We start from the raw sequence: 19,527 nt of genomic DNA on the forward strand, positions 1-19,527 counted from the left end.
CCCTGGAAGATAACAGACTGGGTTTGGTAAGCACATGCCAATATTTAACTGTTTCTGACCTGTAGAATGGCCATTTCATGTAGCTCAACCTATAAGTAATAGGGTTAGAGAAATGGGAAAGTAGACTCAAGATGTTATAAAAGGGTAAGTAATGAACTGGGTATAGAAGCAGCAAGAAGCTGTAGCTGGGTTGAGTCCTTGGTGGAGGGTTGTCCTATTTGTTCACATAAGGAATGTGGTTGTTACAAAAGGTACTGGAGGGAGACGCTTTCTACAGTTTCCACAGTACTTGCTCCCTTGTTTTCATAAGACTTTGCTAAAATGTAACTATAAGTAGCAATATCACACCCCTCTTATTTCCTATTACTCTACTTTATTTCTTCATGACCTTCCCCATATATTGCCCTTTTCTGTTTGTTTGCTTATTGGCTGTCTCTTCTCACCCGCATGAAAACTCTAAGAGGGCACAGACTCAGTCTATATTGTTCTCTTGCTATATCACACAGTGCGTAGAGCAATGCCTGTCACAGAACAGGCACTCAATAAATAGTTGTTGAGTGTGTAAATGAATCAAAATGGAAGTTGCCAGCAATCTGTTGGTTATAGTAAGTGTTAATATTTATTGCATGCTTACAGTGGAACAGACACTGTTCTGAATACTTTTTTAAAAATATTTATTTATTTGAGAGAGAGAGTGGGAGGAGGGGCACAGGGAGAGGGAGACTGCATCTGAAGCACACTGTGTGTTGAGCATGGAGCCCTCCTTGGGGCTTGAGCTCATGACCCTGAGATCAAATTCAATACAATCAAAATGGAATGAGCCATTTTGACCTGAGCCAAAACCAAGAGTTGGAAGCTTAACCAACTATGCTACCCAGGTGCCCCTTGAATACTTTTCAAGGATTAATTTATATAACAAAACATTCCTGTGAACTAGACACAACTAATAACTCTATTTTACAGATGAGGAAATTGAGTACATACAACTTAAAAAACTTGACCAAACTCACATTAGTAAATTAGAGATGAGATTCAAATCTAGGTGTTAAAAGCCTTCAGTTTTAACCATGGTGTTTTCTGCCATGTAATTTTGGGATGTTAAACAGCTAGACATGGAGATTAGGAAGTAATCAATATGAATTTAGTTGTGAACAGAAGTTAACCTGCCCCTTAAATTAATTTGGAACTCTTTTTCTATATCTGCCATAGAGTGTAGTAATGTTCTTTACACTCTTTTGGGAATTTCCATTAGCTTAAGTTTACATGATCATTGTTCTATTACAGTTACCTGTTGCTTAAATTGCCATCAGATTCCTTGTCTCCTCATCTCATCTCCTGTGATGGCTCCCCTCTCTCTGCTCCACATCAAGGCAGACACGGATTAAAAGTCCCTTTCCTTGATTTTTCCAGAATACCAATTTCTAAAGGCATTATGTATAGGTAGCAAAATTTATAGAAGGTTTGAAGTGGGAGGGGAGTGCCTAAAAAACCATCAAGCAAAGAGCATAAAAACTACATATCAGGCATATCTTTTCTTTTCCTTCTTTCTTTCTTTCTTTCTTTTTTTTTTCTTTTTCTTTTTCTTTTTTTTTTTTTTTTTGTTTAAGATTCTACTTATTTGAGAGAGAAAGAGAAAGTACTAGCAGGGGCAGAGGGAGAGGGAGAAGCAGGATTCGATCCCGAGACCTTGGGATCATGACCTGAGCTAAAGGCAGACATTTAACCAACTGAGCCACCCAGGTGCCCTTAGGCATCTGGTTTCTTTCTTTCTTTCTTTTTAAGATTTTATTTATTTGACAGATAGAGATCACAAGTAGGGAGAGAGGCAGGCAGAGAGAGAGAGAGAGAGGAGGAAGCAGGCTCCCTGCCAAGCAGAGAGCCCGATGCGGGGCTCGATCCCAGGATCCTGGGATCATGACCTGAGCGAAAGGCAGAGGCTTTAACCCACTGAGCCACCCAGGCGCCCCAGGCATCTGTTTTCTTAAAAATGTTTTCACTACCACATCACCAAGAATCACAGAATCCCACCTGTGTTCCATCTAGTTTCTAACCTCCCAGGATGTCATTACCCCTTCTCCCTTCATCCCACCCTTCCCTTCTCCCTGTTCTCAAATTCCTGTTCACTATTTATGCAGAAGAACTTGGTTATCAATTATTTCCTTTTCTGCTATTGGGACATGCTCTTAGGACTCCACAGCCCACACCCAAAGCAATCACTACACCTAAACAAAGAGAATTCTTTTTCCACAAGGAATTCTAGTGTGTGTTGGTAAAATATTTTCTACCCATTACCAGTTTGAGTCCTAGTTTAGGTAATGAAAATGAACAAATCTCCCGGAAAGTATGGGAGATTTAAGAAGAGTTCAACTATGGATGGAAAGAAAGAGATCAGGAAGTAGCTATAGAAAGATGAACTTTTGAGGGAATTTTGGTTTGTTGTTAGTTTTTTGTTTTCAGTTAAGGAGACTTAGGCAAGAGCCCACTTCGGGGAAAGGGCCAGTGAAAAAGAGTGAATGAAGGTAAAGGCAATGAAAGGATAATGTGGCCAGAGAAGGTGCAAAGGGTTGGAACCCAGGTCACAGGTAAATTAATTTATATAAGACAGGAGAGATCTGTCTCCCCCTCAGAGGATAGCCACACAGTATAACTAAAAGAGCATTGACTCAAAAATCAGATTGTGCTGAGCTGGAATCCAGAATCTGCATTCAGCTTCATAGCTGGGAAACTTCACTTGAGTGCATAACCACTCTTACCCTCCGTTTCCTCAACAGAGGAAAAGGCATAATGCCCTCTTCACAGAGTTACTACAAGGCTTAAATAAGATAATCAGTGTTAAGCAAGAATCTTATAATAGAATTTATTGATTATTCCTATGATTTGATTATAGGTCTTCTGGTTTTTATCTCCTACTTGCACTAATGTCATAAATAAATAAATCTTCTACATATTTTTTTCTTTATCTGCTTTCAAAGGGATTTGTGATTCCATGGTCTCATTTTCATTTGGAGTTTGGAATAAGTTTGACATCAAACTTGTCAGTAGGCCAAATCTGGCCATCATAATTGTTTTGCATGGATATTACCTTGTTTCATTTTTACTCTGAAATTCTTTAGATGAGACATGTACATTCCATTTTCAGACCCACACTCTCTTGTCTTAGGCCTGGTCCCTTCACATATGATCACAATCGGCTGGGCCCCTGTGCACAATTGAGTTTTTAACCTATGATCTAGACCATTTCCACAGAAGTAGTACTTGCCACTGAAAATTTCCATGTTACTAAATGTTCCAGGAGTATCTTCTGTCTTTACTTCCCTCGATCTCTCCTCATCATTTGTCACTCTTGATAAACTTTGGTAACTCTTTACTCCTTCTGTTGAAGATTCTTCTGGTTTTTCTCTCACCTCCCTGCCAACCTACCCTTTGCCACAACTCTGCCTCCTTTGCCCACCATTTCAATGCTATAATTTGTCAGTGGTTTGCATGTTGGCACATGGCTCTTCTAGGTGATCTCATGTCTGGGGTTCAGCATGTCCAAAACTGGGTGATAATATTTCCTTCAAACTACCTTTTCCTGTTGTATTACACATCATCATGAAAGGAGCCACCAGAAGTCTAAGCCACCTGGGACCCCAAACTAAAATCACTTTCACACCTAGATGGGATACATATTTAACAACTGGTACAGAATTCACAGCAAACCAGAATGGACACTGCCCTATATTCCTCACCATTGCCTTCCAGCTGAAGATCAGCCCTGCTTGTCCCCATCACCACAGTCTGCTTTTTCTTCCTCCCCTATAGCCTGAGTGGTGAAATGCTCCCTAACCGTTTCTTTCAAGGACTAATGAATGTTAATTAATCTCCCTTTTCTCATGTGGGTAAAATATCAACCTTGATTAGCAGTAGATCATTGTTTTATCCTGTCCTGTCCCTCATCTCTAACTATTCCCAAGGCTCTAAATCTTCGCTGTATTAAATTGTTTACATTTCCCTGAATACCACCTTTCTCACCTCTGTGCCTTTGCCCACAATACTCTGTCAGACAAGCATACTTTCCCCTTTGACTCTGTTTACACAGCTAATTCTGCTCATTCTTCAAAATCCAGTTCAGATTATATCCATCCCTGAAAGGCCTGTCTTAATTTGTCTCCTCTTAGCAGTGTCCTCAATCTAGGTTTGGAAACCCCACTCTGAAAATATTTTTAAAACTTTGCATTCTTAGGGCGTATTTTAATATGTACCATGTACAAATGGAATAGCTTGGTATAATGTGTTGTTTGCGATCTGGTAAAGTATTTTCCTGTGGAAGAGCCACCCCCATAGGATGAGAAGATACAGGGGAGGAAGGTATTGTGGACCAACACAAAATTTTCATTGACAAAGGAAAAGGAAGCAACAGCTGGGTAAACAAACAGCTGCACAAAGAGACAGAAAAACAACAGTGAGCGACCATGAATATGGCAAATGGTCCAAAATATTAGAAAAGCAAGTAAATAATATGCGGAAATGAGTTGACCTACTGGAAAATTGCTGAAACGTTTGAACAGGAAATAAATAATAAGGAAAGTGTTCAAATAAAATTATTATAGAGAAAAACATTGGAACAAATATTCTACGTAAGAGAAATGAATTGTTAAGGAAATAAACTTGACAGAAATTAATTTGAGCATTTGTGCCTTTTTTAATAAATGTGTTTTATAGTGCAAAGAGTATATCATAATACTATTTAAAACTTAATGAATTAAATAACCCACTCCTAAATTTTTGTTGTGTTGGAAAGAGTGAACTAGAAATTCATGATTGTTTTACTTTACATTTATGTGAAAACTAAGGAGACTGACCTTTCAAAAGGAAGTATTTAATAACTCAAGCAGCAACATAAATATATCACCTTCTAAAGAATGAGAGCGTTCCAGACATGGTTAAAGTTTTCCTTGACCCTCTACCTGCACCCCCATACCCAGTGCTCTCCCTAGAGATAACCATTGTTTTCAGCTTAATGTGTATCCTTCCAATATTTTCCCATGCATTTACACACGTACATGTAAGTATAGAAAATGTATATCTTTATCTTGAGTGCTAATACACTATGTAAATTTCAGTATTAATTCCAAAACTTTTTTGTTTTTTATATAATATTTTGTTTTGGAAATATTTCCATGTCAACACAAATGGAACTGTGTTGTTAAAAGAATTGCCATAAGTTATAGTATAGATGTAACACTGTTGGTGATGGACATTGAGGTTGTTTTGAATTTTCTGTACACTTCAGCAAACATTCATGAGTATTTACTTAGTGCCGTATTCCAGGCACCATTCTTGATGTTGTGGATCTATCAATAAATGATAAAGACATGCATGTATGATAAAATGGCATGTAGTGATAGGTAGGATGAAGAAATGCAACAAAGGTGAGAGATGGGGTGGTCAGAAAAGGCTTCTCTGAGGTCAAATATAGTAGCCAAGATCAACGAGAAGTGAGAGGTTATTCTGTAAATATCTAAGGGACCTGCTGAGAAACGGAAGTGCTGAGTCAATCAGTGTTCATATTGAAAATGCCAAAATATCTTCTGAGCTGTTTGAAATAATTCCTGCTCCAATTTGAAGCATCAAAGTACCCATTTCTTACACTCTACTATGTATTATCATGTTCTTTAATTTCTACCAATTGGATATGTGGAAAACTGTAATTTTCCTGTAGCTTTAATTGGTATGATTTAAAATTTTGTTATAAATTTATAATGTTAATGCTGGTGAGATTGTACACATTTTAATATGTACGTTGGCCCTTTAAATTTCTTCATCTCAGACTCGACATTTCTATGTCATTTCTGTTTTTCTCTCCCATTATTTGCTTTTATTTTTTAAAGATATTTATTTATTTGAGTGAGAGAGAGAGAGAGAGAGAGAGAGAGAGAAATAGAGCATGAGCAGGAGGTAGGGGTAGAAGGAGAGGGAAAAGCAGACTCCCCACTGAGCAGGGAGTCCGATGTGGGGCTCCATCCCAAGACCCTGAATCAAAGGCAGATGCTTAACCGACTGAGCCACCCAGGCTCTTGTGTTAATTGTATATTACTATTTTTTAGTGGTATTATTTACTTTAATCATGCTAGAAAAGAGAATGGTACTTAATAACCACCTCGCTTTCTTTTGTGTGTGTGTGTCTGTTATGTTTTAGACATAATTGTGTGTGTGTGTGTTATGTTTTAGACATAATTGAGTTTTAAAAAATTTTTTCTTTATTTTTACTTTTGTCCAAATTTTTTATTTAAATTCCAGTTAGTAAACATGCAGTGTAACATCAGTTTCTGGTGTAGAATTTAGTGATTTGTCACTTACAACACCTAGTATTCATCACAATAAGTGCACTCCTTAATGCTGATCATCCAGCTAGCCCAGCCTCTACTCATCTCCCCATCTCACTTTCCTTATTCGTACCTACTTTATATTGGTTTTAAAACATATACATTTGTTCTCTGAATATTGCTTTTCTCCCATTCACTCTGTTTTCTTCTTTGGGATCTTTTCCTACACATGTTTTGGATCTTTTTATTCTATCTTCTCTGTCTCTTAATAACTCTCATGTTTTCTTCCCAGGTGTCATTCTGGGTAATGTCTTTAGATTTATTTTTCAGTGCATTTATTCTCTCTTTGATTCTATCAAATCTACTGTTTAGTCTTTTCATAAGATATTATTTTTTTTAAGATTTTATTTATTTATTTGACAGAGAGATCACAAGTAGACAGAGAGGCAGGCAGAGAGAGAGAGAGAGGGAAGCAGCTCGCTGCTGAGCAGAGAGCCTGATGCAGGACTCGATCCCAGGACCCTGAGATCATGACCTGAGCCGAAGGCAGCGGCTTAACCCACTGAGCCACCCAGGCGCCCAAGATATTTATTTTTAAAGGCTGTCTTTTTCAGTTTCAGAATTTCCTCTTGGTTCTTTATCAAATCTGCCTGGTCTCTTTATATAGTGTTTTGTTTTATGATTCTGATTTATTTATGTTGTCAGTTTTAAAACATTTTTATTCAACTTATTTAAAATAAAAACAAACCAGCAAACAAACCACTTCTTCCATCCCTGACCCCTCCCCTCTTGCAACCACCAATCTGTTCTCTGTATCTATGAGCTTGAGTTTTTTTGCTTTTCCTTAATTCCACATATAAGATCATATGATACTTGTCTTTCTTTGACTTCTTTCACTTAGTGTAATGCCCTCGGGTCTCTCCTTGTCTCAAATAGCGAGATCTTATTTTTTTTTTATGGCTGAATTATATATACATTATTATATGTAATATGATTATACAATAACTTTACCCATTTATCTATTGACGGACACTTAGGTTATTTTCATATCTTGGCTACTGTAAATAATGCTGCAGTGGTCATGGGGGTACATATATCTTTTTAATAGTTTGGTGGTTCTATTTTTATTTTTTTAAAGAACCTCCATACAGTCTTCCATAGTGGTTTCACCAATTTATACTCCCACCAACAGTGCACAAGAATTTTATTTCCTCTACATTCTCACCAACACTTGTTAGCTCTTGTCTTTTTGATAATGGTCATTCTAGCAGGTGTGAAGTGATATCTCATTCTGGTTTTGATTTCATTTCCCTAGTGATTAATGATGTTGAACATCTTTTCAGGTACCTGTTGGCCATCTGTAAGTCTACTTTGAAAAATGTATATTTGGATCTTCTGCATATTTTAAAATCAGATAATCAGATTTTGTTTTTTTCTACCAAGCTTATAAGTTCTTTATATATTTTGGATATTAGCCCATATCAGATAAATGATTTGCAAATATGCTGTTCCATTCAGTAGATTGATTTTCATTTTGTTGATGGCTTCTTTTGTTATGCAGAAGCTTTTGAGTTTGATGTAGTCCTACTAGTTTATTTTTGCTTTTGTTGCTTTTGCTTTAGGTGACAGATTCAAAAAATCATCAACAAGACCTATGTCAAAGAGCTTATTTCATGTTTTCTTCTAGGAGTTTTATGGATTCAGGTTTTAAGTTCAAGTCTTTATTTCATTATCTTATTAATTTTATGTATGATGGAAGATAGTGGTCCAGTTTTATTCTTTTGCATGTAGCTGTCCAGTTTTTCCAATAGCATTTCTTGTAGAGACTGTTCTTTCCCTATTATGTGTTCTTGATTCCTTTGTTGTAAATTAATTGACTATGTATGCATGGGTTTATTTTGGGGCTCTTTATTCTGCTTCATTGATCTGTGTGTCTGTTTTTTGCCAGTACTACATTGTTTTAATTGCTGTAGCTTTTCTTTGAAATTACAGCATGATGCATCCAGCCTTCTTCTTCTTCCTCAAGATTACATGGCTATTTGGGGTCTTTGATATTTCTGTACAAATTTTAGGATTATTTGTTCTATTCCTGTGAAAAATACCATTAGAATTTGATAGAGATTGCATTGAATCTGTATGTTGTTTTGGATAGTGTAGATATTTTAACAATATTAATTCTTCCAGTCCATGGGCATGGAATATTTTTCTAGTTATTTGTGTCTTCTTCAGTTTCCTTCATAAATGTCTTGTAGTTTTCCATAGATCAGTCTTTCACTTTTTTGGATAAATTTATACCTAGGTATTTTCTTATTTTTGATGCGCTTGTAAATAGGATTGTTTTTAATATTTTTCTTTTAAATGGTTTTTGTTAGTGTAAGGAAATGCAACAGATTGTTGTATATGGATTTTGTATCCTGCAACTTTACTGAATTTATTTGTTTCTAACAGTTATTCGGTGGAGTCTTTAGGGTTTATGTAGTTTCATGTCATTGCAAATAGTGATGGTTTTTCTTCTTTCTTTCCAATTTTGATGCCTTTAATTTCTTTTTCTTACCTAATTGCTCTGGCCAGGACTTCCAATGCTAATTTGAACAAAAATGGTGAGATTGGGCATCCTGTCTTGTTCCTGATTTTAGAGATCAGGATTATCAGATTATTGAGAATGACATTGGTAGTGAGTGTCTTATAATGGCCTTTATTATGTTGAAGTACATTCCCTCTATACCTTTCTTTTTGAGTTTTTATCATAAATGGATGTTGAATTTTGTCAAATGCTTTTTCTTCATCTATTGAGATGATCATCATATGATTTTTTATTATTCATTTTATTAATCCGATATATCATATTGACTGATTTGCAAATGTTGAACCATCCTTGCATCTTCCACTCAGTGATACACATTTGTTCTCTGTGTCTTTTCATGGCTTGATAAGTCATTTCTTTTTAGTGACGAATAATATTCCATTATATGGATATAATACACTTTCTTTATCCATTCACCTTAGCAAATCATCTTGGTTGCTTCCATGTTTTGGCAGTTTTGAATACAGACGCTATAAACGTGTTTGTGCAGGTTTCTGCATGGATGTAAACTTTTGGTGCCTTTGGGAAGATACAAAGGAGCAGGATTGCTGTATCACGTAGGAGTGTTTAATTTTGTGAGAACCGCTAAACTGTCTTCCATAGTGACTGTACAATTTTGCGTTCCCACCAGCAATGAATGAGAGTTTCTGTTGCTCCACATCCTTACAGGCATTCAGTTTTGGCAGAGTTCTAGATTTTGGCCATTGTCATAGATGTCTAGTAATGGCACCTCATTGTTGTTTTAATTTGCATTTCCCTGATGATATACAATGTGAAGCATCTTTCATATACTTATTTGACATCTGGTGAGGTGTCTGTTGAAGTCTTTGGCCCATTTTTAAATTGAGTTATTTGTTTTCTTATCATTGAATTTAAAAAGTTCTTTGTATTGTTTGGATAATAGTTCTTTATCAGCTGTGTTTTTGGGCACATATTTCTCCCAGGATGCAGTTTGTCTTTTTGTTCTCTTGATATTGTCTCTCACAGAAATGTTTTTAATTTTAATGGATTCCAGTTTATCAATTGTATAGTTCATGGATTATACCTTCGATTTTGTATATAAAATATTATTGCCACAGCCAAGGTCACCTAGGTTCTCTCATTATTTATCTTATGCATTTTACATTTATGATTCATTTTGAGTTAATTTTTGTGAAGGCTATCAAGTCTCTGTCTAGATTCAACTTTTTGCCTGTGGATATCCACTTGTTTCAGCACCCATTTGTTGAAAACATTATCTTTGTTCCAGTGTATTGCCTTTGCTCCTTTGTCAGAGATGAACTGACTATATTTATGTGGGTCATTTCTGGGTTTTCTATTCTCTTCCACTGATGTGTCTATTCTCTTGCCAATACCACATTATCTTGATTACTCTAGCTTTATAGTAAATATTAAAGTTGGGTAGAGCCAGTCTTCCAAGTTTGTTCTTCTCCTTCAATATTATATTGGCTATTCTACATCTTTTTCTTCTCCACATGAATTTCAGAATTAGTTTGTTGACATACACAAAATAACCTTCTATGATTTTGATTGGGGTTGCATTGAATCTATAGATCATGTTGGGAAGACCTAGCATCTTGACAATAACGAGTCTTTCTATCCATGAACATGTAGTATCTCTCAAAATATCATTTATTTAGTTCCTTGATTTCATTCTTCAGAGTTTTCTAATGTTCCTCACATAGGTCTTGTACATATTTTGTTAGATTTATACCTAAGTATTTCATATTTGAGGGTTGCTAATGTAAATGACATTTTATTTTTTATGTCTTTTTTTTAAGGATTTTATTTATTTATTTGACAGAGATCACAAGTAGGCAGAGAGGCAGGCAGCGAGAGAGTGGTGGAAGCAGGCTTCCCACCGAGCAGGGAGCCTGATGTGGGGCTCGATCCCAGGACCCTGAGATCATGACCTGAGCCGAAGGCAGAGGCTTAACCCATGAGCAACCCAGGTGCCCATTTATTTCTTTTTTAAAAAGATTTTATTTATTTGACAGAGAGAGTGTGTGCAGACAAGCAGGGGAAGCAGCAGAAGGAGAGGGAGAAGCAGATTCCCCACTGAGCATGGAGCCCAATGTGGGACTCTATCCCAGGACCCTGAGATCATGACCTGAGCTAAAGGCAGATGCTTAACCAACTGAGCCACCCAAGCACCTTGTATTTTTTTTTCCTTTTTTATTAATTTTTTCAGCGTAACAGTATTCATTCTTTTTGCACAACACCCAGTGCTCCATGCAAAACGTGCCCTCCCCATCACCCACCACCTGTTCCCCCAACCTCCCACCCCTGACCCTTCAAAACCCTCAGGTTGTTTTTCAGAGTCCATAGTCTCTTATGGTTCGCCTCCCCTCCCCAATGTCCATAGCCCGCTCCCCCTCTCCCAATCCCACCTCCCCCCAGCAACCCCCAGTTTGTTTTGTGAGATTAAGAGTCATTTATGGTTTGTCTCCCTCCCAATCCTTGTATTTTTTATTTCAAATTCTACTTGCTAATTGCTTATATTTAGGAAAGCAATTGACTTGATATATTAATCTTATATCCTACCAACTTACTGTAATTGCTTACTAGTTCCAGAAAGCTTTTTTAAAAATTCTTTCAGATTTTCTACATAGATATTGTGTGATAATGATTGTATTTGCAAAGACAGTTTTATGTATTCCTTTCCAAACTCTGTATCTTTATTTCATTTTCTTGTCTAGTTGTATTAGCAGTGACTTCCAGTATAATGTTGAAAAGTAGTTGTGAGAGGGGACATCCTTGACTTATTACTGATCATAATAGGTAAGTTTCAAGTTTCTCACCATAAAGTATGATGCTTGGTGTAGATTTTTTTGTAACTATTCTTTATCAAGTTGAGGAAGTTCTCTTCTATGTCTGGTTTAGCTACGGATTTTTAAAAACTGTGCTTTTCTATGTCATTATTAGTTCCAACAAATCATTTTCCAATTGCTTCTCTTATATATACTCTAGACAGGTAATTATGTCATCTGCAAATACTGATAGATTCCCCCTTAAAGACATACTTGAAATACACTTAAAAAAATTTTTTTTCAGGGAACCTGGGTGGTTCAGTTGGTTAAGCATCTGCCTTCTACTCAGGTCATGATCCCAGGGTTCTGGGATCGAGTCCCACATTGGGCTCCCTGGTCAGCAGGGAGTCTGCTGCTCCCTCTCCTTCTGCTGCTTCCCCTGCTTGTCTGCACACACTCTCTCTGTCAAATAAATAAAATCTTTTTAAAAGATTTTTATTCTCCTCTCCTCTGCCCCTCCTCCCCATGCTCTCTCTCTCTCTCTCTCTCTCTCCCCCCTCCTTTCCTTCAAAAATAAATAAGTAAAATCTTTTAAAAAATTTTTTTCGGTGCCATATGTGTATCTTTGGATTGTTGACTTTTCATTTTAGATCAGGTGTTATGACTTCTTTAATTGTTCTAATATATTATATATATATATACATACATATATATATTTTGTGATGTGTGATCCATTTTAGAAATTTTTGTGTTTAAAATAATAAACTTTTTATTTGAAGACTCTCTATGATTATGGATTTGTGAATATCTAAATTTTAATTAGTTTTTGCTATATACACTTTGAAAATCAAGTAGTTTGGCAAAGCTTAAAATGGCAAGAAGCAAACTCTTATCTCACATTCCCCCAAGTAATGTTCCAAAATGTTCAAATTCTCTAGATGATTTTTCTCTTGTTGCATTTTAAAGCAGCATGCTTAATTACAGTTTTAAACTTTTCAGTTTATCAATTGATTTTTTACAGAAAAATAAAGGTTTTTTTTCTCTTAAAGTGCCACTCAGCACTGCTCCATACACACTTACCCTTTTGTAACTTTTCAGTTAAGATATGTCACAATTAAATTAATAATGCTTACCTTATTGTCTACATAATAATTTACATTTAAGACAACAAGTCTATTTTTTGAGTACTTGATATCCTGTTCAACTCAATTTTTTTCCTCTTAATTTTTCCCCAGAGCAAATACAGACTTTCCATGCAATAGTAACTAATTCATCTCCAGACTCCAATTAGAGCTGCAAATTTTCTTTCATTACTGTCAACATCTATCAGAGGAGTCTATCAGAGGCACTTTTTGTTGTTGTTGAGAGAACTCTCCAGGAAGCGCCCTTTTCCTTTCACTAAAATCTGTTTGATAGGTTTCTAGGCATGTTTTGTAGCTCTTTGCCTGGAGATTTCCTTTACCAGAATCCATCAATTATCTTCTTAAATCGCCAAGAGCTCTTTCTTGTTACTTAAATGTTCTTTTTCTTTTTATGGCATCCTAGTTTTATAAATGGATCCAGTAAACTATTAATATTTCTAAACAAGCTAGTTATAGATTTTAAGAGTTTTCTTCTGGCCCTTGAATAACATTGGTTTCCTCTAAGTTCTCTATTCTTCAATTTTGTTCTCTGACTCTCCTGGTGGAGGCTTTCCTTTGGTATCGTCTGATCTTGGCGCTCTCTGTTCTTGTTTACCAACTGGAAGCTCTGTGCAGACTAGGCTTTACTCTTGGTTGAGAAGGTAACAAGTGGTTTTCTTTTGGGTGGCTCCCAAATGTCATTATCTATATGGCGTCTTTTCTCTTGGGCCACTGTCAGTATTCTACTTGGGAATTATAAGCTTGTTGCCAATATTGTCCAAGTTGAAAAGAATCTCAGTTTCCCCACAGCTGGGCCACCTCTGGGCACACAGTCACTGTTCCTCTGTAGAGGCTGATACTCTCTCCCTGCTAACCAGAGTGATAATTGACCAGTGCAGGATTTTAGGGTTCAGTCCACTTGGATGTCTCTCCTGCCCCATAATGTAAACAATTGCCTTATTGAGTGTTACAAGACGACTAGCTTCTCAGTATCTTCTGCCTTTAGGCATAGGGCACTGCTACATTCTAGAGCAGTGCTCCGCAAATTAGCTTATATTCTGGTTTCTTTCTGTAAGCATTCTGTTTTTCAGAGGTAAACAGATTTGGGGATTTATTGAGGGTTTCCCTTCTTTTCCTTTTTTCTGGGTAGATGTGATCTTTAAAAATATTTTTTCTTTCACTTCTAGAAATTTGCTGGAAGAGGGGAGAACTGAACCGTTACCTTCCTTTTTTCTGTTCAGTTTGCATCTTGAGTGGCATTCTGAAAATGAACATTTAACATTTTTTATTACTTGCATCTGTGTTTTTGTCCCTTATCTGTGTTTTTGTCCATTTTCATATCATTATATCAATATATTTAGACTCTTTAATGTTATCGGTATTGAGCTTCTATTTTTATATTTGTTGAGAATACTTTTCAGAGTCATTCCCTTTTTATTTTAGTTTTCTGATTTTCATGGCAATGAAATTTTGTATCTTCATGTAATCAATTTTGGCAGTATTTTCCTTTATAGAAAGATAATTTGCAAGTGGCTGATAAATTTGCAGTTGTTTTCTTTAGTTTTTCTTGTTATACAGACTCTAAATATTTATTTTACTTATCTTGTAATTATTTTGAAATTTTCTTGTTAAATATAAATCTATTCCCCCTCCAATTTTCAAATTGTTACTTAGCTTGATAGTAACTGTTCAAAATTGCAATGATTTTCTCTTTATTATCATGTATGTAATTTGTAGTGTGCTTTATTTCTGTGATTTCTATTTTTTATTGGTATATTTTCCTATTTAATGCCCATATTCATTATGTATTAATCATTTCTATTTTTAATAATTCATTGGCTGATCTCATTTCATTTTCTTTTTTCCGTTTAATAAAGTTTTCCATTTGTATAGTATACAACTATTCTGAGCTAAGTTGTAAAAATCAGAAGGCAAATAAGACTTGTCCCTTGTCTTCAAGGAATACGCAGTCTTGGAGGGTAGAATCAGTTCATCCTGAGAAGTTCCAAGAAGCCTCCTTTGAAAGCTTAAGTTGAAAGGAAGGAATGAGCTTTAGAAGGAAAAGCTTGAGTCTTGATGTTTAGGCAGAATTTCACCAGGGCCATGAATAGATAAGCCAAAAAGAAACTACCAGTGCAAAAAGATGAGGACAGATGCACATACAGAAGTGGCTGGAATCGTGGGTGAGGGTATATATAAAGAGTGTCTGAGAATGAGGCTGGAGAGATAAGGGGGAGGAGCACTACTCTCATAATTCTAGTTGAATTCAAACCACCTCTAGTAAGCTCTTGATCAGAGTAACATTAGATCTATCGGGGTGCCAACTTACATGGATGGCTTTGATCTTCTAAATAAGTCTATCTACAGGACCCCTGCACCAGAATCACCAGGGAGTGCTGGATTATACTACACATTCAGCAGGATTACTCATTGGAACCCAGGAAGCTGTAATATCAGGATATTCTTTAAAGATTATTTTTTTTAAAGATTTTATTTATTTATTTGACAGAGAGAGAGATCACAAGTAGGCAGAGAGGCAGGAAGAGAGAGAGAGGAGGAAGCAGGCTCCCTTCGGAGCAGAGAGCCCGATGCGGGGCTCGATCCCAGGACCCTGAGATCATGACCTGAGCCGAAGGCAGTGGCTTAATCCACTGAGCCACCCAGGCGCCCCAAAATCAGGATATTCTAACCAGAGTTTGAGACCCATGGTTTAAAATAAGTAGGAGATTACCTGCAGGGTGTATTCATATTATTGGGAAAACATTCTTGTTTTAAGGAGGACAGCAGAAGATCGGGATGGGCAACAGAGAGACTAGAATTATTAAGCAGGCTAGTGGAGTTAGAGGCAGGAGTTTGTATTGGCGAGGCTGGTCTAGCCCCGGAATAGGGTTAAATGTGCTTCCATGACTTCTTCTAGAATAAAGTGATCCCACTTACAAACCCTGTCAAGCCCTGTTATCCCCCCCCCCTTTTTTTTAAATTTGTCAGGGCCCAGAGAAAATTGCTAAAGCAGGCTTCTGAGTCAAGGACATGAAGAAACCTGGAGAGTTTTCCCTTCATGGGGCTTAAGGAACATACCTTTCTTGGCAGGCAGAATTAAGGACACTGATTGCTACAGAAAACCCTGCTGATTTGTTTATTCAGAGTTTGAGTTTCACATATTTATGATGGATGCTGCCAATGTGTTGGGCCACACCTTCCCCTGCGAGTTTTGGCTCTGTTCTATTCTTACATGCATTGTTCTCCATCTGTATGTAACATGAGACAGGGGACAGCCCGGTGTGAAAGAGAATAAAAGTTGCTAGAGCCTAAGTGTAGTTCCTTGTCTCTTTTCCCTTTTTATACTTGTTCTGTATACTTGTTCTGTAACAACCTCCTCTCTGGTCTCCAAGCTACCAGCCTCTTCCTTCCCCAGTTCACAAGTTACCTTTTTGACACAGACTGACCACTAAACAGATGAGGAAATATTTGTAATGCAAATAGCATCTGTGAGTTTCCCTATCACCGCTGACTGAAGTCCACAAACAAATTAAAGATACTGGATGTTTTTTGCAGCATGTCACTGCCTCCACCCTTCCTGCCTCCCGTGACCCAGGAAAACAGGCTCTTCTTTATGAATGTTCCAGGACACCGTGTACCCCAGCCTGTGACCAGTGTTTCTTCTCATTTAGTTGCTGTGCTTCCTGTTGTCCCCCCACAGGAGCTGTATTTAAACATCATCCCCTCTCTGAAGCTTTTTCAGGCTCCACTCTTCTCCTAAGGCAGGATTATTTTTTCATCTGTATTCCCACCATACTGTATACAGATATCAACTGTTGCATTTAGAACATTATGTGGTACTCATTTACATTTTTGTTTCCACACTTGGACCTGAATTTCTTAAGAACAAAAATTGGGTCATTAAATTTTTAATTTCCCTGTGCCTGACGTGGAGGATGTGTACCACAAATTTTAGTTGAATACGCTTGAACCGGAGATTCTCTTTTTATGGAATCCAAACTGCAAGAACATAGGGAAGTAGAATTCTTTGGAGCGAGCAAAATGGGCAATTCTGTCAGCGTCATTTTATAATAGTAACAAGTGCTTCTTTTTCCATGTAATATTATAGTTATAATATAATGTCAGTTAATCTGAATACTTCTAGGATCATAGAATTTCAATGGGAAGAAGTATTTTCCAGGTGGTTCCTTTGATTTGCAGATGAAGAAACCAGTCCTGTGCTTATATCAGACTGTACAAGTAGTTTTTAACAAAATCCTGTCCAATGGGGCGTCTGGATGGCTCAGTCAGTTAAGTGTCTGCCTTCAGCTTAGGTCATGATCCTGGGGTCCAGGGATCAAGCCCCACATTGAGCTCCCTGCTCCGTGGAGAGCCTGCTTCTCCCTCTCCCTCTGCTACTACCCCCCGCTCATGCTCTCACTATCTCAGATGAATAACTTTTTAAAAATCTTTAAAAAAAATCCAATCCAATAACCAGCAACCTTTGTGAATTCATGAGTATTAAACCATTTTTACATTCCAGGCAAATAATTCTGGGAGAACAAAATGTACAGTACATTTTAGTTCAAAGGGAATTCCATTAAGGACTCTTAACCTGAATTTAAGACTATTGGTGTTGGGGAAAGCCAAGCTACTTGATGAGAAATAATTGGTAAGTTCAAGGAAGATTTTAAATATAAGTGAAGCATCTTTCACGTTTTCCCCCTGAGATAATGTGAACTATCAGGGCCATCAGACGAACAGTAGAGTGGAGTGTGATGAGTTCCTTTTCTCAGGGTTTAGCTGAGCCTCTTCTTCTCTATAATAGGTTTCAGAATCTGCTGTGGTCCAGGAAGACTTTTGTGGACAACATGAAGATCTATAACCACAGTTACATCTACATGCCTGCCTTCTCTATGAAGACGGGAACAGAGCCATCTCTCCGGGTTTATTACACACTGTCAGATGTTGGTGCCAATCAAACAGTGCTCTTTGCCAACCCCAACTTTCTGCGTAGCATTGGAAAGTTCTGGAAAAGTAGGGGAATTCATGCCAAGCGCCTGTCCACAGGACTCTTTCTGGTGAGTGCGGCTCTGGGCCTCTGTGAAGAGGTCGCTATCTATGGTTTCTGGCCCTTCTCTGTGAATATGCATGAGCAGCCCATCAGCCACCACTATTATGATAACGTCTTGCCCTTCTCTGGCTTCCATGCCATGCCAGAGGAATTTCTCCAGCTCTGGTATCTTCATAAAATCGGTGCACTGAGAATGCAGCTAGACCCATGTGAAGACACTTCACTCCAGCCCACTTCCTAGGGACCATGGAAAAAGAAAGAACTGAGACAGGGTATTTTTGTTAGGTTTTCTACATGACTCCAAAAGGTCAAGTCATTTCATGGATTACTTGGGCCACTTGGAAAAACAAGACAAAACAAAAACAAAACAACTATAAAAACCCAAGAGAAACTCTACTTTGGATGTTGTCTTGGAGGACAAATAAGAAATGAAACATCCTGTGAAATATTTTATAGCACATTGTGGATTTTCAACCAGTAACATGCTGCTGAGGTGATGTTGGTGAAGCACATTTTGGTGGTTCAAATCTAGAAGACGCAGTTCACAAACAAGACAGAACTCTAATTGCTGCAGCTGAGGAATTAATCAAGATAGAATAAAGGAAATGCCAGGGCAAAGTGTTACTGATTATCAACACAATCTGGCTTTAGGGAAAAAAACAAACAAACCTATCTCATATCTTAGAAGTATAGGTTTTTAAAAAATGATTATTTATTTTTGCCCTATTTAGGGGCAGTGAGTTGGTGATGAGGTAGATTAAAAAAAAAAATCCCTTACTGAGTAATAACGATATAAACCACTACAGCTAATTATTGTGATTTGTTGAACCAAGTCTATGTTAACTCTAGTCTCCTTCCATTTAAAAAATGTTAAGAATTGCTTCCTCCCCTTCTGTCAAGTCTACTTAGACGATGTGAAACATTGTTGAATTTAGACTGTGTTGATTCATAGTCTGGATAACATGAGCCACTTTCTCTCCTTCTCAGAATTGAGGGCATAAACTCAATTTTAGGTCTACATTATTTAATGCTATTTGTATTATTATGTTATTTTTAGTGCAAAAAGACTACAAAATTGGCATAATTGTCTTCATAATTTAATACTCAGATAAAGTAAAGCACAATATGTAAAGTTTAGTCTCAAAACAGACTGGAAGGCACATCCGTTTTCTGTCTACCGTGGTATATTCACTCCAGGATACATGCACACAAATAAAACGTATATATTCATGTACACACACACTCACACATACACACAATTAAACAAAACTCATTCCCACACAACTCCGAAAGCTGAGTCTGGAAAAATCTGTCACCATTGTTGAAAAGCTGCAGTTGAACTACTCACTACCCCTTGACGTAGGACAAGCCAGCTCACCTGTTGTTGCACATAAAGCTCACAGAAGCGTGACCCCCACATGCTTACCCCAAATGAGCGGAATTGTTTTACTCATTCTGACTCTCCCTAACATCTCATGAATGGACCCTGTGTTGAGCACGGTGACACACATGTGATTCATACAAGTAAAGGGATATGAATTCACAGATGTTGATTTCCTCGGTAGTAGTAGGTAAGGCCACTTAGAAAGCTTTTTACATAAGCTTCGACAAACTGCAAACTCCCCTGACAGATTATAAGCAGTTAAGTGTGTTTATGTGTGCAAGGAAAGTAAAGGAAACCTCTCATTGTCTTTGTTCTTTGGAATGCCTT

General features: G+C 37.2%; 1 protein-coding gene across 2 annotated transcripts in view; it reads left to right on the plus strand.

The window, feature by feature from the left end:
- Positions 1–19,527, plus strand: part of ST8SIA1 (ST8 alpha-N-acetyl-neuraminide alpha-2,8-sialyltransferase 1) — a 155,505-nt gene that overhangs the window by 128,933 nt on the left and 7,045 nt on the right. The window contains exon 5 of one of the 2 annotated variants that reach the window (XM_046011739.1): positions 17,571–17,823. In XM_046011739.1, coding sequence (XP_045867695.1) covers positions 17,571–17,823 — 253 coding nt within the window. Of the gene's footprint in view, positions 1–17,570; positions 18,469–19,527 lie in introns of those variants that run through there. The other variant, XM_046011738.1, reaches the window with a different exon arrangement.

Source organism: Meles meles, chromosome 7, assembly GCF_922984935.1.
Source record: "Meles meles chromosome 7, mMelMel3.1 paternal haplotype, whole genome shotgun sequence".
NCBI lineage: Eukaryota > Metazoa > Chordata > Mammalia > Carnivora > Mustelidae > Meles > Meles meles.